At 45.6% G+C, this 26,881-nt stretch overlaps 1 protein-coding gene across 2 annotated transcripts in view; it reads right to left on the reverse strand.

The window, feature by feature from the left end:
* Positions 1 to 26,881, reverse strand: part of PXDNL (peroxidasin like) — a 299,709-nt gene that overhangs the window by 176,655 nt on the left and 96,173 nt on the right. For both annotated transcript variants that reach the window (XM_039527937.1, XM_039527936.1), the window contains exon 2: positions 23,289 to 23,360. In XM_039527937.1, coding sequence (XP_039383871.1) covers positions 23,289 to 23,360 — 72 coding nt within the window. The remainder of the gene's footprint in view (positions 1 to 23,288; positions 23,361 to 26,881) is intronic.

Consider the following 26,881-nt stretch of genomic DNA (forward strand, 5'->3'; position numbering starts at 1 on the left):
CTGGGCCCGTACTGCGGATGTTACCCCAGATCTGGCCAAGATCTCTGCCTTCAGCTGGGAGTAGTCTGCTGCAGCTCCTTCAGGCAGATCATAGTAGGCCTTCTGGGCCTCCCCACACAGGAACGGGGCAAGGATGCTAGCCCACTGATCTCGAGGCCAGGCCTCCCGTAGAGCTGTCCTCTCAAAGGCCAGAAGGTATGCCTCTACATCATCTTCCCTCGTCATTTTCTGCAGCCAATGGTTAGCCCGTATGAGCCCACGGTTCATTTCTGCAAGGGTCTTTACCTGGCTTACCAGTTCCTGCAACATAGCTCGGTCTTGAACAGCTTGGTCCATCAGCAGGCGGTTAGTTTCTTGCTGCAGCCGCACTGCTTCTTGCTGGGCAGCTGCCTGGACACGGGTAGCCTCCTGCTGGGCCGCCGTGGCTTGTATCAGTGCCCGTACTACATCATCCATTGTGGTAACAAATTGTAAACCCCCTTCCTTTTTTATTTGTGTGGTTTTTTTGTTGTTCTGTTTTTTAAATCACCCTCCTACTTCTGCCGCACTGTGCACACCAAAGATCCCACTCCTGACACCAGTTGTGACAAAGTCCCTCTTCTACCTTGGTGGGTCCTGCGCTTCTTGGCGGATTTGCTCACCTCAGTGATCTTCCCCTCTGGTGGAACCCACAGTCTGGGTCAACTCCTCCTGTGTCTGATCAGGAGTTGGGAGGTTTGGGGGGAACCCGGGCCCACCCTCTACTCCGGGTTCCAGCCCAGGGCCCTGTGGATTGCAGCTGTCTATAGTGCCTCTTATAACAGCTGCATGACAGCTACAACTCCCTGGGCTACTTCCCCATGGCCTCCTCCAAACACCTTCTTTATCCTCACCACAGGTTCTTCCTCCTGGTGTCTGATAATGCTTGATGGTATGATAATTCCTCACTCCTCCAGCAGCACACCCTCTCAGTCTCAGCTCCTTGTGCCTCTTGCTCCCAGCTCCTCACACGCACTTCTCTCCTCTGGCTCCTTCCCCCTAGACTGGAGTGAGCTCCCCTTTTTATACCAGGTGCCTTGATTAGCCTGTCCTGATTGGCTGCAGGCGCTCCAATCAATGTAGCTCTCTCCGGTGCCTTCTAGAAAGTTCTTAATTGGCCCCAAGTGCCTTGATTAGCCTGGAGCAACTGCCATTTTGGTTCCCATGGTACTAGGGATTTGCTTAGCCTGGAGCTAACATACCTGCTCCTCAGTACTTTCCTGTAGCCATCCGGCCTTGCTCCATCACAATGGTCAGTAGGGTAGGAGGAGAACCATATGAGGTCAGAGACTCAGAAGCCAAAGAAAAGAGGACAGTAAAATTTCAAAAGTAGCAAAGATTAAGAATGATTATAGAGATGAGACTCCTAGACTTGGCAAGAAAGAAGTAGTTCGTTACTTTGAGGGCTTATTTAGTGGACAGGCTATACCGGAAGGCACCAAGAAACAATACAAGTCACTGGGAGTAGAGGGTACACGCAAGGAGGTTGGAAATGGGGCAGATAGAAGATAGGGAATTTTTGAACTGCACAGAGAAGGGGAAGGTGGTGGAGAATTCCTGCCTTTAAAGAAATTTGCAAGATCATCAACAAAGAGTGAGAAAAGAGGGAAGGAGGATTTTAGGATGTAATTAAAAAATAGACAGGGACTGGACATATAAGAGTAGGTGAGGGAGAAGTAGGATGATCATACTATCCCGGGACAAATAATGTTAAAAGTAGACTCTCAAAACATATGGTAAAGGAAGTCAATGGAGTAATGGGAATTTTTCCAGAGATATGGAACCAGAGAAGCAGCAAAGGAAACAGATCCTACCTTTATTTTATTATCTTCATCCTCTCCTTATTAGGACATAGGAATCTCCATTTATAGATCCTCCCCTAAGGGATGTCCGAGCCACATGCTCCTCTGCACCTGTCAGCTTTCCCTCAGCCCTTAGTTTAAAAACTGCTCTACAACCTTTTTAATTTTAAGCGCCAGCAATCTGATTCCATTTTTGTTTAGGTGGAGCCCATCCTTCCTGTATAGGCTCCTCCTTTCCCAAAAGTTTCCCCAGTTCCTAATAAATCTAAACCCCTCCACCCTATGCCATCATCTCATCCATGCATTGAGATCCTGTAGTTCTGCCTGTCTAACTGGCCCTGCGCTTGGAAGTGGAAGCATTTCAGAGAATGCTACCACGGAGTTCCTGGACTTCAGTCTCTTACCTAGCCTAAATTTGTCCTCCAGGATGTCTCTCCGACCCTTCCCTATGTCATTGGTACGTACATGTATCATGACCCCCGGCTCCTCTCCAGAACTATACATAAGCCTATCTAGATGTCTCGAGAGATCCGCAATCTTCGCACCAGGTAGGCAAGTCACCATGCGGTTCTCCTGGTCATCGCAAACCCAGGTATGTTTCTAATGATCGAATCGTCCATTATGAATATCTGTCTCTTCCTACTAACTGGAGTTCCCACCCCCAGAGAGATACCCTCAGTGCGAGATGATACCACATCATCATCTGGAAGGAGGGATCAACTATGGGATCATTTCCCTCTGCTCTAGTTGGATGTTCTCCTTCCCTGAGGCTTTCATCTACCTCAACAGCACAGAGGCTGTCACAGACAGTGGGTGGGACCGTTCTACTGTGTCCCAGAAAGTCTCATCTATCTACCTCTCTGTCTCCCTTAGCTCCTCCAGCTCAGCCACCCTGGCCTCCAAAGCCTGTATGCAGTCTGTGAGGGCCAGAAGCTTCTTGCACTGAATGTACACATACACCACCTGCCCATAGGGCAGGTAATCATACATGCTGCACTGAGTGCAATAAACTGAGTAGCCCTCACTCTGTTGCGGGACTTCTGCCTGCATTCTCTTTTCATTCCTGCAGCTGGTTCCTTTGTTATTTTGTTTTTATCAGGGGATGTTTTTTAGCTTAAGCTTAAAGTTTAAGGAATGTTAAGTGTATGTAGCCCCCTGCCCTCACACTCCCCCTGTAAACTCCCTTGCAAAACTCCCATTAGCCGTTCCTGTTCGCTAGCTCCTCTGGTCACTTAGGACTGAAAGCGACCAGAGGAGCTAGAGAAATCAGCTAGAGATTTACCAAGTGGTCAATATAAGAACGGCCATGCTGGGTCAGACCAAAGGTCCATCTAGCCCAGTATCCTGTCTTCCGGCAGTGGCCAATGCCAGGTGCTTCAGAGGAAATGAACAGAACATCCCTTGTTGCCCATTCCCTGCTGGGCAAAAGTGCTAGGAAACCAATCCCTTATGTGCAAAAATGCTTATAACAGACCAGCAAATGTAGAAATGGAAATTGTGTGCATTCTCCCTGGAAGAGAGAAAAAATGCTGGTGCACAATTAGCACATGCTGAAAGGGCACAACCAAACCACGAGAGCCAAGGTTATAAAAGTTGTTAAATACACTGCTGAAAAGTGCAATGAAAAAGCGGCGGAAAGGCCTATCTAACCAGCTATGCTATGTGACAAAGAACAATACAGTGAGCAGAACTGTTAAAAATCAAGGAATTGATAACTGTTTTTAAACATGGCAAGTAAGACAGCTAAGTTCCAAATTACCGGATAATGGCAGCAACATCACCTATGGATATATCAGGTGTCTGGAAGGAAAGAAAGAGGAGGAATTGTTTGAGATAATGTAGCTCCTTAATAAATGGAAGTTCCCACAGGTTGTTAAATATTGGGGAGATGACTAATTAAAATGTCGATTTCTGAAAGCTAATTGCTATAGTACGCACTATACCTACACACAGTGGAATGTTGCTGGAACTGGAACTTCGTGGCTAAAAGAAAGACTCAAGTACTGCACTACAACAGAGCCTGTAACAGAGAGGGTGCAGATACACATCGTCCTGGACACACTGGGCCTCAAACAAGCACAAGGCAGGGCATTCTCCATTTGAGTCCTAGAACTTTGGAACTCGCTTCATAGATCCGTACTAGCCCAAATCTGTTAACGCTTCAGTGCGTGCCACGTGAGGCACAACTTTTTTTCCCCCTTGCTCTCCATGAGTAAGTGAGTGTTGTGAGAGGCTGGAGAGTGGTGGTTGGGGACTCTGGGGACTTGATTAATTTTGATTATATTTATGTTAGCACTGAGTTATGTCTTTTGAACTAGGGAAATTCATAGATCTGTTTATTAATGTATTTTTTCAAAAATCATCTAGGTGCCCAAAGCATTGGCTAGGTGCACTTTCATTGTACGTTGTAAATAAAATAAAACAAACAAGTCAATCAATAAAACATGTTGGTTACTTAGCAGCTTATAGGATCTAGAAGTTTTATTTATTCTTATGATTGTCTCTTTTGTTTTTGTTTTTCCTCCTTCAAGTAATTTAGAAACACAAACTTGCTAAAAGAATCCTGTGTGTGTTTCAAGATTCTTGTGATCAACAATATCTTCAGGCTTTTCCTTAGATGAGAACTACTCTCTCTGCTTGTAAGTGTTTTCTGTATTTTTCTTCACTTCGGTGGGGGGAGGGGTCCTTATTTTTGCTCAAGTAAGAGGGAGATTAATTTTTTTTTGAAAAAGAAGAAAAATCAATAGAGTTAAAGACTGATCCCAAGATTAAATCACAACACTAGAGAGAACACCAGGACATCTGTAAAGTGGGAAATAGTTTGCTGCTCAAATGCACAGTAAGGTGGTTTTAGACACCTGTTTGTTGTACTTTGCTTCGAAAAGAATAACCCATCATTAGAAGAGACCCCTGCACAGCAAAAATTCAACAGTTTACTGTCTCAGCATGCATAATGACACCGAGTCTCCTAGCCAGAGGTTAAAGTATAATCTCCAAACTCTGTAAAACAGAGATAGCAAATATTACTACATCAAATAAAATACTGTATAGCCATGTATATATACTAGAGAAAAGGCAGTCTGTCTGTCTCTAGTATTGGACTCTGGATTTGGAGACTCTGAACTGGCAGGCTTTGAGTTTTTAATCAGTTTTGCGAGGATGGGACACATTTTCTGTCTTACACCTTCCTCATCAACTTATTCCCAGTTCCCTTGAAAGACATGCAAAAGCATCTGCACTGGGTAGAGCTACAGAATCAGCCCTTCCACTGTTACATTTCCTTCCCTAATTAACAAATTGAGGCAGGAGGACAGAAGAGGCTCAAAATCAACCCTCACCTGCTGACATTAATGCAAGTCTTCCTGTCTTGGGGCACTGCAGAGGCAGTAAGCAGATGAAGAATATGGAAGATGAATGTAAATAAACCCTTTGTAAGTGGAACTTGGTGAATTATTAGTTGTGAATAAACTAGCTGATAGACATAGCAGGTTTTTTTTCCTGTTTTGCTAATCACATGTGAACAGATTCTAATTTCTGCCAATTTGTCATTCTAAATATTCACTTACATGGCCCTTCATGACCTATCATATCTCATTCACTATTGAGAGGTCAACTCCAGCCTCCAATCCTCTCATGATGCCAGCTTCCATTGCCCACTTGCTAAGTTTCCAAAGACGCATACTGGTGCTGTCTCCCATGCATGTCCCCCATGTCTGGGAGAAGCTCCCTGAGAATATTAGCAAAGCTCACTCATTATCCTCCTTCAAAACCCTCCTTCAAACTCTCTTCTGCGAAGCCTACAAAAAACTTAACAGTTCAGCTGCTGATACTACCATGCATAATGATGACCATGTTTCTTTGTACTTGCCCATCAGTCCATCTATCTGTTGTGCCTCGTTTTATACTAAGATTGGAAGCAATTTGGGGCAGGAACTTTTTTTTTGTTCTGAGCTTGTACAGCACCGAGCACAATGGGGTACCTAGCATGATGGGGACTGGGGATGCCTAGGCCTTATGATAATACAAATAATAAATCAATAACAACTCACAGTGTGAGAGTGAAGTTATTTCTCCTTATGGACCCAAGCCTCATTTGATGCACAGTATGGAGGCAGAAGGAAGATGCTGCTGCTCTCTTATGTTAAAGGAATTGGAATGAGATCCAGGAGACCTGGATTCCTGGCCCTGCCACAACTTCTTTTGTGATATAGGGAAAGAAAGCATGCAAGCAAAGGTTTGAGCTAAGGCTGCATTGGCCAATTTAATTCTGGCATTTCCTAATTACTTGACTTTATAAGTGGATTGTTCTGTTAATGTAGTTTTTTTATGATATATATGGTTAGGTTGGACTTTTCCTTAATAAGATGACTTATCATACCACCGGTTTTTGGACTAACTACCATCATGCCGCTTTGTGTAGATGAGTGCATGCGAGTCAGGAAAGAGAGCAATTCAGTATATTCTCAGGTTAGGAAGAGGAAGCAAACAAAAGAATCAGGGCTGCATTCAACAACTGAAACATGGCTCTATGTATCTGGAACACATGTACATCTGCTCCAGATATAAGGCTTGTCATTGTTGATACCCTACCCAAGCAGCACAGATTTGGAAAGCACTTTTCACAAGCAGACCCCTGAGGCAGATAGAGAAAAAAAATCAGCAGCCCCTTTCATGCACAGTACTTTGCTAGCTTTTAAGTAATCAGCAAGTGATCTCCTTGACAAGAATATATAGTCTTAAGCCTAAGTGACTTTCTGTATACAAGCATTTGAGAACAGGAGTTAAAAACCTCCCTGAGGCATATAGATAGTTTTCCTTAGATAAAAAGTCCACCCTATGTCTCAAAACACTGAAGAAAACAAACACTATTTACCACTTTTAACTCATCAGTGTTTACCTATAGATTCTGTTTCCCGTTTTTATTTCCTCATTTCATATAACACTGTTGCTTAGGGTATGTCTACGCTGGCAGAGTTACATTGCTGGCAGTTACTGCACTGCTCAGAGAATGCTGAAGGGAAACTACGGTTTTGTATTCACCCTGTCAGCTCTCTGCGCAATAGCGTGTTCACGCTTGCAGCGGTATTCGGAGCGCTGCACTCTGGGGAGCTAACCCACAGAGCATACCTTCCTTTTCTGCCACTAAGAGTTGTGGGCAGATGGAAGGGGTCGTGAGGCATCCTGGATCCTGTCCCAAAGCCCCATGATGTATTACTTCGCATCCCAGCAATCCCTGTGCTTCTGTCCGCATTTGGCGTCATCTTTTAACAGTTTGTGTGCTGCGCGCTCTACCTCTTTGGGCTGCAGGAATGGATCCAGAACTGTTGACCAGTATGCTGCTCGCTCTGACCAACACATCACAAGTGGCAGTGGAGTTATTCCTTAAATCAGAAAGGAAAGAGGAGTGCAACATTGATCTCGCCACACATACTTGCTACATGAGATTGCTTGTGGCATTCACAGAGGTGCTGATCACAGTGGAACACCGCTTTTGGGCTCAGGAAACAAACACTGATCACATCATGATGCACATCTGAGATGATAACCAGTGGCTGCAGAACTTTCAAATGTGGAAAGCTGCATTCATGGGACTGTGTGATGAGCTTACCCCAGCCCTGTGGCACAAGGACACGAGAATGAGAGCTGTCCTGCCATTGGAGAAGCGCATAGAGATTGCACTGTGGAAGCTGGCTACTCCAGACTGCTACCGAGCGATCGCTAACAATTCGGAGTGGGAAAGTCAACCGTTGGATTCATGTTGAAGTAAGTGTGCAGGGCCATTAATTGTATCCTGTTTCGAAAGATAGACTCTGGGCAACGTGCATGACACTGCGGATGACTTTGCACAAATGGGCTTCCCTAACTGTGGAGAGCTGATAGATGGCACGCATATTCCAGTCTTGGCACCAGACCACCTAGCCACCAAGTACATTAATTGCAAGGGGTATTTCTCAATGGTTCTCCAGGATCACCATGGGTGTTTCACAGAAATTAACATAGGCTGGTCTGGAAAGGTGCATGGATTGTCCAGGAAGCTGCAAGCAGGGACTTTTCCCCTACGGTGATCTTCTGGTCTGGGAAGAGTCAAAATGCCCATTGTGATCCTGGGAGACCCCGCCTACTCCTTAATGCCCTAGCTTATGAAGCCATACAAGGGCAACTTGACAGCACCAGGGAGCAGTTCAACAACAGGCTGAGCAAGTGCAGAATGACTGTTGAGTGTGCATTTGGCCATTTAAAGTTCCGCTGGCGCTGCCTCTGTGGGAAGTTGGACCTGGCCGATGACAATATTCCTATGCTTATAGCCGCCTGCTGTATGCTCCATAATATTTGTGAAGGGAAGGGTGAAAGCTTCACTCGGGGCTGGACCACAGAGGCTCAGCGCCTAGAGGCAGAGTTTGAACAGACAGAGACCAGGGCTATTAGAAAGGTGCAGCGCGGGTCCATAAGGATCAGGGATGCCTTGAGGCAGCAATTTGAAGCTGAAAGCCATTAATATTTGTTGCTATACTCAGGAGTGCAGTGCTTGTGATGCTAGGAGGTGACTGTGATTGGTGCTGATGATGCAATATGAAGGTTTAACATAACTGTCTGTTACTTTGCAGAGCTCTGTTTGCTTTCAATTAACAGAGTAAAGATTACTTTCAAGCCAACACAATTATTTTATTAAAAAAACAACCACCAGTGGAGAGAGTGAAACAAACATAGCTCAGTGGTTTGAGCATTGGCCTGCTAAACCCAGGGTTGTGAGTTCAATCCATGAGGGGGCCACTTAGGGATCTGGGGCAAAAATTGGTCCTGCTAGTGAAGGCAGGGGGCTGGACTCGATGACCTTTCAAGGTCCCTTCCAGTTCTAGGAGATTGGTCTATCTCCAATTATTACCTTAACAAAACAACCATCAGCAGTGAGGGCGATAGGGAAGGTGGGGTCCCAGGACAGCTAAAGATTTGTGAATGTCCCAGGATCACATCCAGCCTTCTCCTTTGGAGTACAAGGCAGCGGGTACTGTACTTCAGCAGGACCAAACTGCGGAGGGACGGGTGTTGAGCACAGTGGGAGTCCGCAATGTTGGACTGTGAGAGGGGAGGAGTGGAATGCTGCAGGTATAGACTGGAGCCAGGAGGTTGATAAGAGTGTGTTGGCGGTGTCTGAGGGGCACACAGGAAAGAGTTTTGCGACAGCTGCTGCAGGGGAGGGCAGGCACAGAGCTGCTCAGTTTGCAAAGCTAGTATCGCCTGGAGTGTGTCTGCTTGGTGCTCCATAACGTTTAAGAGCCACTCCGTGGCTTCATTTTGGTGTGCCTTGTTATCCTTTCAGTCCCTCTTCTCGCTGTCACACCACTCCTTCAATTCCTGTTTCTCGGCCGCAGAGTGCATCACAACATCACGCGGAAAGTTCTCCTTAGTAGTTCTTTGCCGCTTTCTAATTCTGCACAGCCGTTCAGCTGCCGATAACCAAAAGGGAGGCTGGGCTCCCAAGGTCATCTCTGTGAAGTTTAAATACAACATTTTAGAGAAGCAGTACTGTTTGCAACACACAGAACATTGATTCAGTGATTTAAGCCAGTCACTAACTAGCTGACCCCAGGAAAGCACACATGAGCCACAAGAACTGGTGAGCAGACGCAGTGGCAGGGGAAATCACTCTTCCCGGACCCTGCTGCACACTGGGCACGTGGCTTTTGGAGAGAGCCAGCACTGTAAGGGGGGCCTGATAATCATTCCTGTCCCCACACTTTCCACAGAATGTGATCATTATGGAAGATCTCACTGCTAAAGGTGAGCAGGGAATCAAGGGAGGGTCTTCTCCAAGACTCCACCCTGGCCCCATACGGCTCACCTGTGTGCAGCAATGGTCCATCCTCCCCCCCCCCCCACATACAGTGATGGCACAGTGGTAAAGGAAGGTTACTGTTAATGGAGCAAGAAGCAAAGCAGCTCTGCCAAAGAACCTGTGGCAGCAGATTACCCAGTATCTCCATGAGAGTTTCCTGGAGATCTCTGAGGCAGATTCCCGTGAAGTGAGGCAGTCAATCAACAGCCTGTTCCGTCACTCAGACTAGGCACATAGGGGGAGACAAGCCTGCTTTCTGCAACCCTCCTGCCCACAACAACTCGCTTCAGCAATTCCCAAAATCAAATCCACTTACCAGGGGCCTCCTCTTCTGTTTGCACTTCGCCAACATCTGACAGCTGTGTCTGGCTAGCCTCCTCCAGGGCAGAAAAGAGCTCCTGGCTACATGCATCTCTGACTTACGAGTCATCCTCTGCCTATAGGTCCCCCCTTTCACATCCTCGTCCAAGATTTCCTCCTCCTGGCTCGGTCCACTCTTGACTGGCACGTGAGCCACCGAAGCATCCACAGTGGTCTTTGCAGTGGAGATGGGGTCACTGCCGAGTATCGTGTCCGGGTCTTTGTAGAACCAGCAGCTCGTGGGTGTAGTACCAAAGCATTGGTTTGCCTCCCAAGCCTTGTGGTAGGCATTCCTCAGCTCCTTCACTTTGTCCCTGCACTGCGATGTGTCCCGGTCATGGCCCCTTTCTGTCATGCATTGTGAAATCTGTCCATGAAATCTGTCCATAGGTATCACAATTCCTACAGCTGGAGCACAGCTGGGACTGGACAGCCTCCACTCCCCAAATGCTGATACCTATGGACAGTCACATAAGTAAGCAGATATGTCCCTAAGTGTGTACAGAAGATATCATTTTTATGTAGTCACTTTACAAACTAGGCTTGCACTTTGAAGCATTGATGTTTCACATGTGAACAAATTCCACTAGCTCCGCCTTTACAGACACACCAACTCTCAGGAATTGATTGTGAGATTCGCAGTTTCTGAGTGAAGTTAAGCCTCACTCATGATCTCGCCATAGAAATCTCAAGTGTCAGGATTTCTGTTATCAGCCAGGGCACAAATGTGTTTCCAGTCAACCAGGAATTACCTGGTAAACAGTAAACAAAGCAATGTGGTTCCTCCACCAGGCACAGTTAATGCCAAAGCACTTTGGAAGACTTTGGAATGAGAATTCATTTACACATCAGATAAACAAAGCTATCAAGCTAATAAAGGGGCAGGGGGAGGCAGCATGGCTACACCCCAGCAGGGAAGAGAAACTTAATCTGAGAAGGAAAGAAGGAGGGGGCGCAACACTCAAACAAGTAATTGAATCAACTGGGGGAAAAAAATCCGGTCATTTGAGAGTTCTCAAAGTGGGGTTTAATAAATCCTCTCAGCCGCCCCAGGTGAGGCCAGGGCTCCAACTGTCAGTCCCATGTGGCTGCTCCCCTGCCAGCCTGGGAATTGGGAGGGGGACCCTGGTGCAACTCGCCTTCCAGGCCTGGGGAGGGTGAAGAACCCTAAGGAGCAGAGGTGAGACGGTGGCTGCAGGGGGGCTGAAGTGAGGAGGGTGAGGGCTGATGGAGTGGGAGGCTGTATTGATGGTGACTTCCGAGCAGATGGGGTGAGTGCTGGGAGGGTGAGCTGAGGGCAGTGAGGGTGGCAGAGCCTCACTGATAGGGTGATGATGATGGAGACTGAGGGGCTGAACCGGGGGAGAGGAGGACTAAATTGAGGGGGTTCGGTTGGGAGAGAAATGATGGGGAACTGGAGAACAGGATTAATTGCTGGGCAGGAGACTGGCAGACGTAGGGGTGAGAGCTCCTGCAGCAGAGGCCAAAATCATGTTATCCAGTATATCGGAGAGCAGGTAACACTAATTGTCACATTCACACACCCTGGGAATGGGTGTGGGGGGGTTCAAAAATCAAGAGACTGACCTAAAATAAAAATATATACACACAAATATTTTTTTAAATGTCATGATTTTTGGGAATCCGACCCATGATTTTTAAACTCTTGAAGTCAACAATAGTGCTTTATAACTTGCTCCAAACCCAAATGCTTACATCTGTAGAATATATTTAAAACTTCCTTGGCTCATTTTAATATGCACTGTTAAAATAAGAACTTTTGCTTGAGTTCTAGGTTATCATCTCTATTGGTCAGAGTTACTCTTCCATTCCACAGATTATCTGGTAGTACTCTAGGTAGGTTTAAAACTGCTTCATCTTGGCCTCCAATAAAATCTGCACCTATTGAAGGCAGTGTGAGATTTTAAGAAAACTTTGACTTTACATTTCAGGGTTTCTTAGCAAGCAAGGTAGAAGACATGACAAAATTCACTTAAGTTTCCAGATACTGCTAACAGAAATAAGGTGAGACATCTTCTACTGGTGTCAAGACGATGCGGTAATGGGACACTGAATTCTTCTGGATGAGATCTATAGTTAGCAATAGCACAGCTGTGGTAGATTCAACAAGCAGGTTTGAACTGTTCCTCTTTATTGTTCCCTGAGCAATGGGAACTCTCAGATCAGCTTTGATCAAAGGAGTCACAATTCAAGGAATAGCAACTGCAGAAAAACAAAATCAGCAGCCTTTATTATTACTACACACAGTAACGCAGATTCTTGTGCCTTTGAAGGCTTGGAGAATATGCTTGGAGAATATGTTCATTTGCCTTTGGGCAACATGTTTTTCTCAGTAATGGAGGGTGAACTTCCAATTGTTCACCAGTGGCTGTTTTGAAAGAGAAAAGGGAAAAAAAATCTCTCTGATGTTTCCAGTTGTTGGTTGTCCAGAGGCCAACCTCATGAGTAATGAGTGAAGCATCTGAGTCTATATTAATCAGAAATGAATGCATTCAGTCTGCTGAACGCATGATGTGCTATATTTTTGAAGGGGATTATGACAAGGCAGTTAGTGGGCTGGCTCTTTGTACTAGGAGGAAACCGCAAACTGAGAAATCTAATCATCCTAAAATAAAGGTTTCTATCAGCCAGGGCTCAGACTGAAAAAGAGGCATTAACTTCCTCACTATATCCTTCCGTCAGCTGGGTCCATTGCCTTCGAAAGGAGTTGAGGGCTCTCAGAACCTCTCAAGGCAAGTATCTTTCCAAGATCAGACTGCAAGCAAGGCCATTAAAAACACCCACCTAGATTCTTCAAGCTTTCAGCAGTGACAAACAGTTCTCTTCCTGCTGGATTTTTTATGTTCACACTCTGGTAACACAGCTGCTTACTGGCAGTTACCCTTGACAGCCAATAGGGTTTCCTAAGGGGAATACTGACAGCCTAATTGCCAGCACCTGCGGTGCCTTTGGTTGTCTGAGCCAGGATTTTAAACCTTGGCTTGCCATATCCTTTACAAGGTCCCTTCATTCTGTCATAAGAGTCCAATTACTTTTGATGAAATGACATGAAGTGCAGCAAAATACTAAATTCTTCTGCAATGAGCATATCTAATAAGCAATCCAGGGGTTAAGGAGCAAGACATTTGAAAAATGTACAGCCTGAGTTTGTTTTAAGTATAGAGTTAAAAAATAAATATATAACAACAAGGCTTAAGTCTTTCCAAAACCATGGAGGACACATACTAAATAAGGGAGGGGAGAATCATGTGCACAACTTCTGTTAATTTTCTTCTAAATATAAAGGGCCTGGTTTTCAGAAGTACTGCGTACCCACAACACTAGCTGAAGTCTCAGGTGCTCTGCAATTCTAAAAGTCAGGCCCTGTATGATTTCTTTAAATAGTATTTGACTTTTGTTTGTTGGTTTTGTTTTGTTCTCCAGGTGATTTTCAAGCTGACTCCGATTCCTGTAAATGTTTTTGTTATGTCCACCACTTTAAGGAAACAATTTTCCGCCTGTGGTTTGTTAGTGAACTACTCACTTGAACTATTTGCTATACACAATTAGTCAAAGCCATAAGCTATTTTTGTTACCTAATTCAATGACAGACTTAGCTAGAGAATAATGGACGTTGAATACTATATAGGTAGTAACAAATAATGAATTTTCTGTACAAAATCTCACAGAAACAAATTTGAATGCAAAAGATGACATTTGTCAGAATAGGAACAGTTTTATAAATAGCTCTCAATTGTTCAAATTCTTAAGACTAATAATTAACCAGAATTCATGAATAATAATGAAAAAACTCAGCATTTTTATCTGTAAAAATATTCTTTATTGTCAGCTCTACCTGTTGACACAGCAATAGTTACATTCTGAATATTGTATAGCTAAAAAGGCAGAATAAAACTTAGATCCATATAGTGCCTGATCCAATTTGCACGGTCAATGAATAGTCTCCAACTGACTTTGATAGACACTGGTTCTGGCCTTCAACATCCAACAGAAAATTTTAGAATGCAAAGTGCCCAGGATTATAAAGCACTCATACAATTATGGATACTCTCTCAATTCACATCTAGCTAATTATCTACTAGTATACTGACACCTTACAGTTTATATGTGATGCTTTACTTACACTTGGAGATTTCACTTAGAGGTAAGCAGTGCAATACTGCTTTCTTTATTCTTAAAGTAAACAGGGAGACCTTGACAGAAAGACACAAGTAGCTGATACATAAGGACATCTATTGAAACTGCCAGGTACTTCAAGTTGCATTCATTGTAACCATGATTGCATTACAGTTACCAAAAACCAAATGCATAGTTTTTTTTTTCCTGCAGGTGTTAAAGCAAACTGGAACTTTGACAACCCAGAGATTATCCAGACTCCTTGGCCTTTTCCACTGCCTTTTGTTTAACAGTGTTATGGGTTTGTTGTTTAGGGGGCAAAAAACCTAACTAGTTGGAGCAAAAAACAACTTGTTTCAAGACTGAGCTTGATAAATTTATAAAGGGGAAGATATGATGAGGTTGCCTACAATGACATTTGGCTAAAGTGAAGATTGTCACGATTATTTTTCGTAAACGTCACGGACAGATTGCAGTCAGTAAACAAAAATTCATGGCAGCCATGATCTTTGCCTTTTACTAAAAATAAGGGTGGGGGGAGAAAGGAGGCTGATGGGAGGATTACTGAAGCTCGAGCCCTGGAGAAGAAGGGAGAAGAGAGACCAAGCCTCACTGCATCATGGGGAATGGGCCCAGAACCTGGTGCGGTGGCAACTGACTGCTCCAGGGTCCCTGCCACCTGCGGCAGCTCAGAGATCTGGGGAGCTCCCACAACCTGCAGTGCCTACAGGCGCCATGGTCCCCCCACCACATGCGGCAGCTCGGAGATCCAGGGCCCCCACCAGCTGACATTTTCGGCCCCGCCACCCAAGGAAAAAATGTCACAGTGGTCTCTGAAAATCATGGAATCTGTGACTTCCATGACCTCTGTGGCATAATCTTATCCTTACATATGGCCTATCTACAACTGCTATTAGCAAATACCTCCAATGGCCAGAGATGGGACACAAGATGAGAAGGCTCTGAGTTACTACAGAAAATTATTTCCCAGATGTCTGGTTGATGGGTCTCACCCACATGCTCAGGATCTAACTGACTGTCCATATTTGGAGTCAGGAAAGAATTTTGCCCCAACTTAGACTGGCAGAGAGTCTGAGGGTTTTTTGCCTTCCTCTGTGGCATGGGGCATGGATCACTTGCTGGTTTGAACTAGAGTAAATAGTGGATTCTCTGTAACTTGAAGTCCTTAAATCAATATTTGAGGACTTCATTAATTCAGAGGTCATGGACCTGTTGCAGGAGTAGGTGGGTGAGTTTCTGTGACCTTCAATGTGAAGGAGGTCAGACTAGTTGATCATGATGGCCTCTTCTGCCCATAAAGTCTCTGAGTTTGTTTTTAGTTTGAACACTTCTTTGATATGTCTACTAATGCTGTGAACACGAGGAGCCAGAGACAGGAAATAAAACAGACATGCTTAAATGTGAGAGTCAAATCTGAAGGAAGGGATTTTCTATATGTAAAACACTTCTATAACTAAATAAGCACTGCATACAAATTTTTACATTACTGAATGAATGCGAAACTCTTATTGTCAGGAACTGAGAGTTTTTAAAGTTTTAAAACATTAATTGCTGCTTTTACTGGAGTATATTTCACACAAACATATCTAGAATTAGTGATAAGGTTTCATTTGCTGAAGAATGATACAGTGGCAGTGGTATGCACAAAATAATAAAATATAGTATCTTTGAAAGGTCAAGTCCAACGTAGTATTTGACATTCTCGGGAGTCTATCAATATCGTCTCTGGAAGAAGGCACCCTTGTTACAAACAATTTTTTATCCAGCCCACTGAGTTTATTTTCTATATCCTCCCCACGGTCAACCTCCAGAAATGATATACTGACTATCTTCTGGCATTTTTCTGGAAAAGTGATAATTTCAGTCATATGGATTTTGAAAACAGAATACTAGCTTGCATTCAGATAGCTCATCTCATCCCAACAGACCCCAAAACTATTTACAAATTTGATGTAATAAAATATATACTCCATCACCACTGAAATGCAGTCAGTTCCAGGATAGAATGCACCAACCGTCTAAAAGTCCACAACACTCTACCCAACAGTTTAGGACAGGAAGTGAAGAATACCTTATGCAGTTGAAACTACACGCAAAATTTAAGGCATCAGAATGAAGTCAGTTGAGCTGCGTACACTTAAACAAAACAAACGTTTGAAACTTGAGCCACATTCACAATTTCAGGAACCTTTGTTTGAATCTAACCAATTCTGAGCAAATCTGGGCCATATGAAATACAGTGGTCAGCAAAACAATGTGGGAATTAGGCACAGCGTCAGATAAATTTTCTTTCTAAAATCATCTTGTGCCCTGATCCCATGTCAGTGGATCCCAATGAAAGATCAGAGCCTTCTGTTTCCTTTTTCCCCTTCACCTGTAACTTGTCTTAATTTAGACCCCAATCTTTAAATACAATTTTCCAGCCTAGAACTTTGTGCCCATGTAGACGGTCTCCATGCGGGAGTCTTGGTGCTATACCCTAAAAAAAAAAACTAAATACACACAAAAACCAAAAATGAGATATTTTATGGTTTCACTAACCCCTGTTTGGAACTAATGCTCCAAATGAACCCTGCTCTTAATTTACATGAAAACGAACAGGATGGCTTAGTTTTTAAAATATTTTCTTACAAATTGTTTGAGACTACAAATAGAAAAAAAACATGCCTGCAGTAAGGCAGTGAAGGAAAAGATAGTCCGCAGATACCAAATAGTCACATAAAGAGAATATATAAAGGTAAAGGCAAAGAACACCTAGTGTATGAAATGCTCAGTGGGAGCTAAATATGAGCAGTGACTGCAAGTTTGGGCCCACTGTAATCATTTGGCCAAGTTATATGCATGCAACAGTTTGACCCTTTCTTCATGAGTCAATTCTTCCAGATACTTCATTGCTTTTGGAGCAGAATTCCTAATTTGTCATCTTTCAGACCCAAGTTCTTTTACACGACTCACGGCCTGGAACTCCCACTTGTGGCCAGACCTAGCATTGCAGCTCTCTGCCTCCTTTCCCCACTTCCTCTGGATCTTGGACAGGGACTTCACAAACTCCTCATTTCCACAACACCCTTGTAGGGCTCATTTATTAAAGCTAACATTAAGTTTTGCAAGTCCTAAGATAAAGTACTGCGAGTCCAAACCTGACAACTTCTAAAGGACTAGAAATCAAACAGAGGATCTCCTGCCACCACCACCACCACCTCTGTGTCAACCTTCAATTTCCACACCAGTTTTTAGTAAACACACACACAAATCTAAATTCAACCCCCTCCCTGGGGCTCTTCTGCATGTTCTGTGCTCCTAACTCCCAAGTCTTGCAGAGTCCTTCCCAGCTTTTTTAAATGCCTTCCAGGAGGCCCTTTTCCCCAGAAGCTTCCCTCTCTGGGGAGATTCTGGCAGACTCTTTTAGGGACCTTTCTTCTTCCCATTTCCCTCTCCTTGTTTACAGCCTGGCCCTTTGGCGTGAACACCCATCTACTTCTCAGCTGTGTCTGGTTAATGAACAGGGCTGACTGGCTGGCCTCAGGTCCCTGACCCTTAAATGGGCAGACCATACTGTTACAAGAGCCCAACATTCTGGGAGGAGTTTCCACATTGCATGTATATTCCCCACATATAGCACTACCATCATCAACTTGGTGGTGTGTTATCTCTCTACATATCTAACCCAATATGTTAGATATTTTCCCCCTTCTTCCATATCTTATTCCACCTTTACATCTCACCTTGTGTCCACTAACAACCTTAGCTGCTTTCCTGCATTACTGATTTGCAAGTAGTCCCATTCCACCAAAACTCTGGGCTTCAGGTTATTTTCTCTAGCTATGTTCTCTTGTACTTTCCAGGCTAAATTTCAATTTATTTCCTGCTTTCCCAATTTAGAATAATCTATGATTGTAATGTACATGCTTTATCGCCTCCCCTCCACCCACAACACACACACACACCCCTCTTCCCAGATCATTAATAGAGATGTAAAAAAAAAAAAAAAAAGACTAGTTTAACACCAGTCCTTCCAGAACTCAGAGGTCACTTCCCTTCCCCTCAGTACACTGCCATTTAACTTCATTACCCTTTGTTTATGGTATTTCCACCAGTTCTCAGTCAATATGACAGGACTCAAATCCAAGTCAATTTAAATTAATTTTCTGAAGTAAGATTCCTGTGTACTTTATTACAATTTAAAATTTTCCTCCTGAGAACAATCATTTCGTATACTGTCTTCAAAAGGTGCGTAACCTACAACCATTTCTCTCTGCACAATACAAGAGCATCATGTCCTTGATTCAGCAAGGTACTTAAGCATGTGTCTAACTTTGGGCTTGGCTACACTGGAGAGTTGCAGCGCTGGTGGTGGCTTTACAGCGCTGCAACTCACTCACCGTCCACATTTGCAAGGCACATACAGCGCTGTATCTCCCTGGCTACAGCGCTGGTTGTACTCTACCTCGACAAGGGGAATAAAGACTATAGCGCTGCTGATGCAGCGCTGCCTGGCCAGTGTGGCCACCAAAAGCACTGTTATTGGCCTCCAGAAGTATTTGGAGATATGCCTGTTCTAGCCACTCTGCTCATCAGTTTGACCTCTACTGCCCTGGCCTCAGGTGACCAACCATCAGACCCACCCTTTAAATCATAGAATATCAGGGTTGGAAGGGACCTCAGGAGGTCATCTAGTCCAACCTCCTGCTCAATGCAGGACCAATCCCCAGATTTTTACCCCAGTTCCCTAAATGGCCCCCTCAAGAATTGAACTCACAACACTGGGTTTAGCAGATCAATGCTCAAACCACTGAGCTATCCCTCTCCCCCCTGGGATTTTAAAAAATCCCCTTCCTGTTTGCTCAGCCAGGTGTGGAGTGCATCAGTGAATCTTTCCAGGTGACCATGCCTCCACGCAGCAAACGAGCCCCAGCATGGAGCAATAGCGAGTTGCTGGACCTCATCAGTGTTTGGGGGGAGGAAACTGTGCAGTCCCAGCTGCGCTCCCGCCGTAGGAATTATGATACCTATGGGCAGATATCAAGGGCCATGATGGAAAGGGGCCATGACCGGGACGCGTTGCAGTGCAGGGTTAAAGTGAAGGAGCTGCGGAGTGCCCCCACGACCTGCCATTTTTACAAAGAGCTGGACACGATACTTGGGGGTGACCCCACCTCCACTCCGAGGACCACGATGGACACTTCAGAGCAGGGGGGAGGAGGAGAAAAGAGAGAGTGAAGGTACTGGGGTGGTGAGAGACACCCCGGAGTCCCACAAGGCATGCAGCCAGGAGCTCTTAAGCCAGGAGGAAGGTAGCCAGTCGCGGCATCCGGTGCCTGGTGGAGGACAAACAGAGGAGTGGGTTCCCGGTAAGCGGCTTTTATTTTCAGGATGGAAATTTTTCAGGAGAGGGAGGGAGGGTTAGGGCTGCATACATGCATGCCTAGATGCGGAACAGCACATTGATGTGGTCTATCACGTCGTGGTAATCGGCCTCGGTAATCTCTTCAAAAGTTTCAGCCAGAGCGTGGGCAATGCGCTTGCGCAGGTTTATTGGGAGAGCCACTGTGGTCCTTGTCCTAGTCAGGCTAACGCAGTCGCGCCACTGTGCCGCAAAGGATGTGGGGACCGTTGCAAGACACAGGCAAGCTGCATAGGGGCCAGGGCAGAATCTGCATTGCAGTAGAAGACCCTCCCGTGCTTCCCAGGTGACCAGCAGCAGCGCAATATCTTCCAGGATAACCTCCTGTGGAAAATGTTGGGATAGTGTTCAGTGTAGGTGCCCCTTGCAGCTGTTTGCTTTCCCCAATGCACAGAAACCCCAGTACAGCCCTGAACCAATCATTCTCCCTTACTCGCCATTTCGGGGCTCCTGTGGGTTGTGCTTTGGGATGGGAAAATTATGCTACTGTGAAGACTGTTAATGTGCACTCACTCCTTAACTGCAGGGGAATAACTCTGTCTGGTATAAACAATGCTGCCTCTGTTAAGTGTTGCATTTTGCCTTTACAGATGCAACCTTGAAAACTCATCTGTCTGTGTTATCACCGGCTGAGAGACTACAAAAGCTCCGGAAGAAGCCGCGAAAAAGCAAAGACGACTTGCTGCAAGAAGTGATGCAGAAATCTCTTGCAGAAAATCAAAAAGTGCAGGACTGGAGGGAAAGGGAAAGCAGGATCTGCAAGAAAAATGCAGCGCGGAGGAAGAAAAGCACGAAGCAGCTGCTAAGCATCCTGGAGTGCCAAGCGGACTCTATCCAGGCACTCGTAGCCATGCAGGTGGAGCACTACCGCACCCCGCCCCCTCCTGCCGCCCTTGTCCCAAAGCTCTTTCCCTTGTGCCCCCATGTCAGCTCAAAACCCCCTTCCCCAACATCCAGGTTCTTACCACCACCAGCTGCCTCCAACACCTGTACGTTCACCAACCAGCCCTGAGAACTACGACCCTTACCCTCTGCATTCAACCCCCATCACCATGCTGTATAGCCATCCTGAAGTGCAGCAACCATTGCACAGCACTCCAGACAGGACATATTCAAACCGGTGACTGTACAGTTCCCCATCCCACCCCCTTGCCCTTTCAGATTCCCAAAAAGTTGTATGTCTGTCAAAGTAATTTTCTTTTCAATAAATGAATCCTTGGCTTTGAAAACAGTCTTTATTATTGCAGAAAGTTAAAGATGCCTTAGCCCAGGAAAGAAACAGGCACTGCAAATCAGCTTAGGAAACACAGATTCTTACTAACATTGTAACCACTGCACTTCACTCCCGTCCAAGGCACCAAACATTACTGTTGGTTTTCAGCCTCAAATTCCTCCCTCAAGGCATCCCTAATCCTTGCAGCCCTGTGCTGGGCCTCTCTAGTAGCCCTGCTCTCTGGCTGTGCAAATTCAGCCTCCAGGCGTTGAAACTCGGAGGTCCATGCCTGACTGAATCACAATTATGATGGAGGGTTCAGCACGCGGATATAACCGCAGGGATGCTGCTTTCCCCCAAGTCCAGCTTCCCATACAGAGATCGCCAGCGCCCCTTTAAACAGCCAAAAGCACACTCCACAGTCATTTGGCACCGGCTCAGCCTGTAGTTGAACCGTTCCTTGCTGCTGTCAAGGCTCCCTGTGTACGGTTTAATGAGCCACGGCATTAACAGGTAAGCGGGGTCTCCAAGGATCACAATGGGCATTTCAGCGTCCCCTACTGTGATCTTCCGGTCTGGGAAAAAAGTCTCAGTCTGCAGCTTCCTGAACAGGCCAGTGTTCCGAAAGATGCGTGCGTCATGCACCTTTCCGGTCCAGCCTGCATTAATGTCAATGAAACATCCACGGTGATCCACAAGCGCCTGGAGAACCATAGAGAAATACCCCTTCCTTTTAACGTACTCGGATGCTAGGTGGGGTGGTGCCAGAATAGGAATATGGGTCCCATCTATCGCCCCTGCACAGTTAGGGAAACCCATTTGTGCAAAGCCATCCACAATGTCCTGCATGTTTCCCAGAGTCACGGTTCTTCTTAGCAGGATCCGATTAATGGCCCTGCAAACTTGCATCAACACGATTCTAATGGTCGACTTTCTCACTCCAAACTGGTTCGCGACCGATCGGTAGCTGTCTGGAGTTCCCAGCTTCCAGATTGCAATAGCCACCTGCTTCTCCAGTGGCAGGGCAGCTCTCAATCTCGTGGCCTTGCACCGCAGGGTGGGGGCGAGCTCCTCACCACAGTCCCATGAAAGTGGCTTTTCTCATCTGAAAGTTCTGCAGCCACTGCTCGTCATCCCAGACTTCCATGATGATGTGATCCCACCACTCAGTGCTTGTTTCCCGAGCCCAAAAGCAACGTTCCACGGTGCTGAGCATGTCTGTGAATGCCACTAGCAATTTCCTGTTGTACGCATTACGCGACTCGCTATCATCGTCGGACTCCTCAGTCAGTCTGGATCTTAAGCAATAGCTCAACTGCCAAACGTGATGTGCAGGCGAGACTCGTCAGCATATTCCTCAGCAGTTCGGGCTCCATTTCCCGCAGACCGAAACGGAACACAGAATCGCGCTGCACAGAAACCGTTGAAAGATGCAAGATGGCGCCAAACGTGGACAGAAAAACAGGGATTGCTGGGATGTGAAGCGATGCATCACGGGGCGTTGGGACAGGAAGCAGAATGACGCCAGAATGGGAGGACGTGCTCTGTGGGATAGCTGCCCATAATGCACCACTCCCAACACTGCTGCAAATGTGGCCACACTGCAGCGCTGGTAGCTGTCAGTGTGGCCACACTGCAGCGCTTTCCCTACACAGCTGTACGAAGACAGCTTTAACTCCCAGCGCTGTACAGCTGCAAGTGTAGCCAAACCCTTTAAGCATATGAGTAGTCACAGGCATTGAAATCAATGGTAATAATTACATGCTTGTAGTTTGGCATATGTCTAAATTTCTTGTTGAACTGGGACCCAAATCCACTGCCAAAGAGCTACAGAGGATGGAGCAAGATTTGTCTCTGTATGCTGAAAAATGAAAACACAGGATCACAAATAAAAAAAGTCATCTTCACTTTGCTGGTGTTTATTGGGTAAAATTATTTGTGTGTATTCAGATGGAATACCAGTTATTTTGGAAAATGTATGTGAATCCAAAAGTTTCCCAGACTTTAGAACAATGGGATTATTCATCTGAAAACCTGTACCAGAAGCATGTTATTCATTATAGGCTATTAGTCTTTCGTTGCCCATTACCTAGAAAGTTTCAGTCATCTACTAAGGGTACAGAAGCAACATCCTGTTCAGATTGGAAATTCATTGCGGTGAGGACTGTATTCCTATCTATGCCACATTTAGCACATTGGGCATGACTCAAATATAACCTCAGCAATAACCAATCACAAACACCATGAAAAAAGAAGCATGACAAGTTCATGCTCCCCATATGATGAAAAAGATTTGTCCAATCTTCTTTCTAAATATCTACAAACAACAAAAATATATATGCAGACAGCAGAATTGATTCACAAATAATTCACAAACGGAATAATATTTGCAACGAGAAATGTGACCAGCTCAATCCTAGACATATAGCATGTGAATAACAATGCTGAGTACTGTGCAGTCCACAGACAGAATGCCAGTGGCAAATCGCAGAGACTTACAGAGTGTTCAGATGCTTCAATTTCTTAAATGTGCCTGCTGGGATTTCTCGTATTCTGTTAAACCGCAAATCCCTGGAAAAGAAAGACGACGAAATTTAAATTAATCATTCTGACTTCCTTCCCGTCACTGCTAAGTGTTGGGGGGAGGGGGTGTTTTCATTTTAATATGTGAAGCTAATGCATCTCCACACCCTTCTCTTATGCATGTGACAGATCACAGAGTTCCAGTAAATGGAGAACAAAGGGAGAAGCAATGGCAGTTGACAGTAATTCCATGCCCACATAAAATCATTTCAAATCACTGCCTCCATACCAGCTTTCTACTCTTCATTGGGTGAACACCCTGTCCCTCTACAGGAACTTAAATGGATGGGCAAAGCTACTACCATTTGCAAACATAAGTCCCTTTAATATTACACTCTTCAGAAACAATTCAGCTGAACCTGGGCAATCCTTACCAGGAGAAGGTAAGAACAACATGACTGAGCCCCACCATATGCCTATCAGTTCAGGCCAGTGGTGAGCTGCAGCCGGTTCGCACCGGATCACGCGAACCGGTTGTTAAATTTAGAAGCCCGTTTAGAACCGGTTGTTCCTGGAGGGACAACTAGTTCCAAAAGGGCTTTTAAATTTAACAAAAGCTCAGCTCTCTACCCTTCCCCCGACCTCAGCTCACCTCACTCCGCCTCCTCTTCTGAAGCTCCTCCGACTTCTCCTCCCCCTCCCCAGCTTCCCGCGAATCAGCTGTTCGTGCAGGAAGCCTGGGAGGGCTGAGAAGAAAGCAGAGGCTTCCACCAGGTGAGTTTGAGCTGGGGCTGGGGGGCGGGGGTGCCAGCGGGTGGAGGGCTCCAGGCGCCGCGCTGCCCGGCGAGGTCGGGGCCGGACCTTGGTCCCTGGGGCCGGGCAGCGCGGCGCAGCTCCTGGCCCCTGGGTCCAGCTCCGACCTTGCCGGGCAGGGCAGCGCGGCACGGCTCCTGTCCCGGCCCCCGGGTCCTGCCCGGTGGCGTGGCTCCTGTTCGGCCCCCGGGGTCCGGGCCGGGCGGCACGGTTCCTGTCCCGGGGTCCGGGCTGGGCGGCGCGGTTCCTGTCCCGGTGGTGTGGCTCCTGTTCGGCCCCTGGAGTCTGGCCCAGTGGCGTGGTTCCTGCCCCAGGGTCCGGCCCCGGGATCCGGGCCGGGTGGCGCGGTTCCTGCCCGGCGGCGTGGCTCCTGTTCGGCCCCCGGGGTCCGGCCCCGATGTCGGCTGGGTGGCTCCGATCCCAGCCCCAGCCCAGCTGGGCCCCCAGCTCCAGGCAGCACGGTAAGGGAGCAGGGAGCCAGTGTGGGAAGAGGGCAGGGGAGTTGGGGGGGTGATTAGTGTCAGAGCGGTCAGAGGGCAGGGAACAGGGGGATTGAACGGGGGCAGTCAGGAAGGAGCAGGGGTTGGATGGGGCGGCGGGGGGCAGTTAGGGGTAGGGATTCCAGGGACAGTCAGGGGACAGAGAGAAGGGGTGGTTTAATGGGGTAGGGATCCCCGGGTGCCATCAGGAATGAGAGAAGGGGTTCGATGGGGTGGCAGGGGGCAGACAGGGAAGGGGGGTGGATAGGGCATAGGTCTGGGGGGGTAGGCCTGTCAAGGAACATGGGGGGGTTGGATGGGGCAGGAGTCCCCTGGGGGGGGGCATGACCCCTCCTGGGGTGAGGAGGAGGAGGGAACCGGTTGTTAGTATTTTGGCAGCTCATCACTGGTTCAGGCCATCGCACTGGCCACCTGTTTAACACAACAAATGACTTCATCATAGCTTCTATGCCAGTTTCATAGAAATTACAAAAGAAAACATGGAATACTTATATTGTATGTATACTGGCAACTGTAGTTCAAACTATTATGCACACACTCACAAAATAAAAAGCTAGCTCACTGAAAACAGGAAGTTGCATGTACCTGTTGGCAAACTCCATTAGATTTCCTTTAGAGAGATCACCGTTTGTTATAGTTTCCCATAAACTCAGTTCAGCAAAAAACTCATGATTCCAGACTAGTTATTATTAGACTAAAATTACTAGAAAACCTGCTGGTTACAAGAAATGTCTGTGGTTTAGAATAAGCTCCAAGGTGTCTTGTTTTAACTCTAATTTAGTTTGAAGGAGAACATTTTGGGTTAATTTGTAAAGAACATTACTAGTTTACAATAAAAATACAAGGTTAAAATGCCAAAGCGATTAAAGGAAATTACAAATACATGGATGAATTCAATGGGGGGAAGGAGAGAAGATAGCTCAGTGGTTTGAGCATTGGCCTGCCAAACCCGGGGTTGAGAGTTCAATCCTTGAGGGGGCTACCTAGGGATCTGGGGCAAAAATCAGTACTTGGTCCTGCTAGTGAAGGCAGGGGGCTGGACTCAATGACCTTTCACGGTCCCTTCCAGTTCTAGGAGATAGGTATATCTCCTATTTTTATATATAGATATATATCTATATATAAATAAATAATGTACCTAGATTCTAAAATGTTTCCTTTATGCTGCTCCCCCAAAAGTCATACCCATACTTTTTCCTTAACACTAATCACCTCACATATTTACTTCTTCCTACTCTGAATATCAGCATGATGTATGAGCAGCCTAGAAGGTTAGAAAAAAGGCTCAGACTGAGCATGAAAACATAAATTGAATAGCTCCATAAGGGAGTTCTTCCCTCATAAGAGAGGTTATGTCTGGGTCTTTCATTTTCTTAATGTTCATTCTTTATATTTGTTATAGAGGCGAGCTCTTTACTTGGCTGCTACGTGCAAGTTGAGTCAAGTCTCAAGAGAGCCTAATCAGCAAACTCTTAAACATAGCCCAGTTCTCAATGACTGGGCACAGCAAAACTTTTCCTGGGGGCAAGAAAATATGCAACATTGCAAATTCTAGGGTTCTTGTCAACCCCCTGTTAAACTACAGATGCTGGAAATTCTCCTGGATAAAAGTTGAAAAAGTCCTATATATTTTAATAGTCATTTTAGCCATCTTAATATTTTCATGAGTACTCCCATTTACCGTCCACAGACACACTACTTTTTAAGGTTGGGAGTATGCAAAAAAGTAACAAAATATGCAATTAATTATATGACATTTCATTTCAACTTGTGGTAAGAAATCTAGGTGTATTTTGGATTGGAAGTTGTTTCAAAGAGGAGGTTTCCTTCGTGAGTAATTCGAGTTATCAGTCCAAACTTTCAGCTTGTCTTTTCTCTGTTTGTTGTATTTAATGAAATTCAGAATGCCAAGATCATCTTATCAAATAATAAAAAGATTGCCTTTGATGCACATAAACATTTTGTTAAATGCTATGAGACTGTTTTCTCTTTTGTCGTACAATACAATGGTTCAATAAACACCTACAACATGGAAATATAGACAAGCCAACCTTTTGGTTCCCAGACAATTCATTGTCTTCTCCATGCTCCAACATGCTCTTCCCAAAACAATCACTATTAACAGTGAGAAGCAATTGGGACTGTTGCTATTTTAGTGACATAATCACACCTAAATCACACACTAGAAAAACAAAGTTAATTCCCCTTAATGGATTAAATTTATATTTGTACATATAGAATTATGGGGAAAACTTT

The sequence above is a fragment of the Mauremys reevesii genome, linkage group 2, assembly GCF_016161935.1.
Source record: "Mauremys reevesii isolate NIE-2019 linkage group 2, ASM1616193v1, whole genome shotgun sequence".
In the NCBI taxonomy this organism is placed as follows: domain Eukaryota; kingdom Metazoa; phylum Chordata; order Testudines; family Geoemydidae; genus Mauremys; species Mauremys reevesii.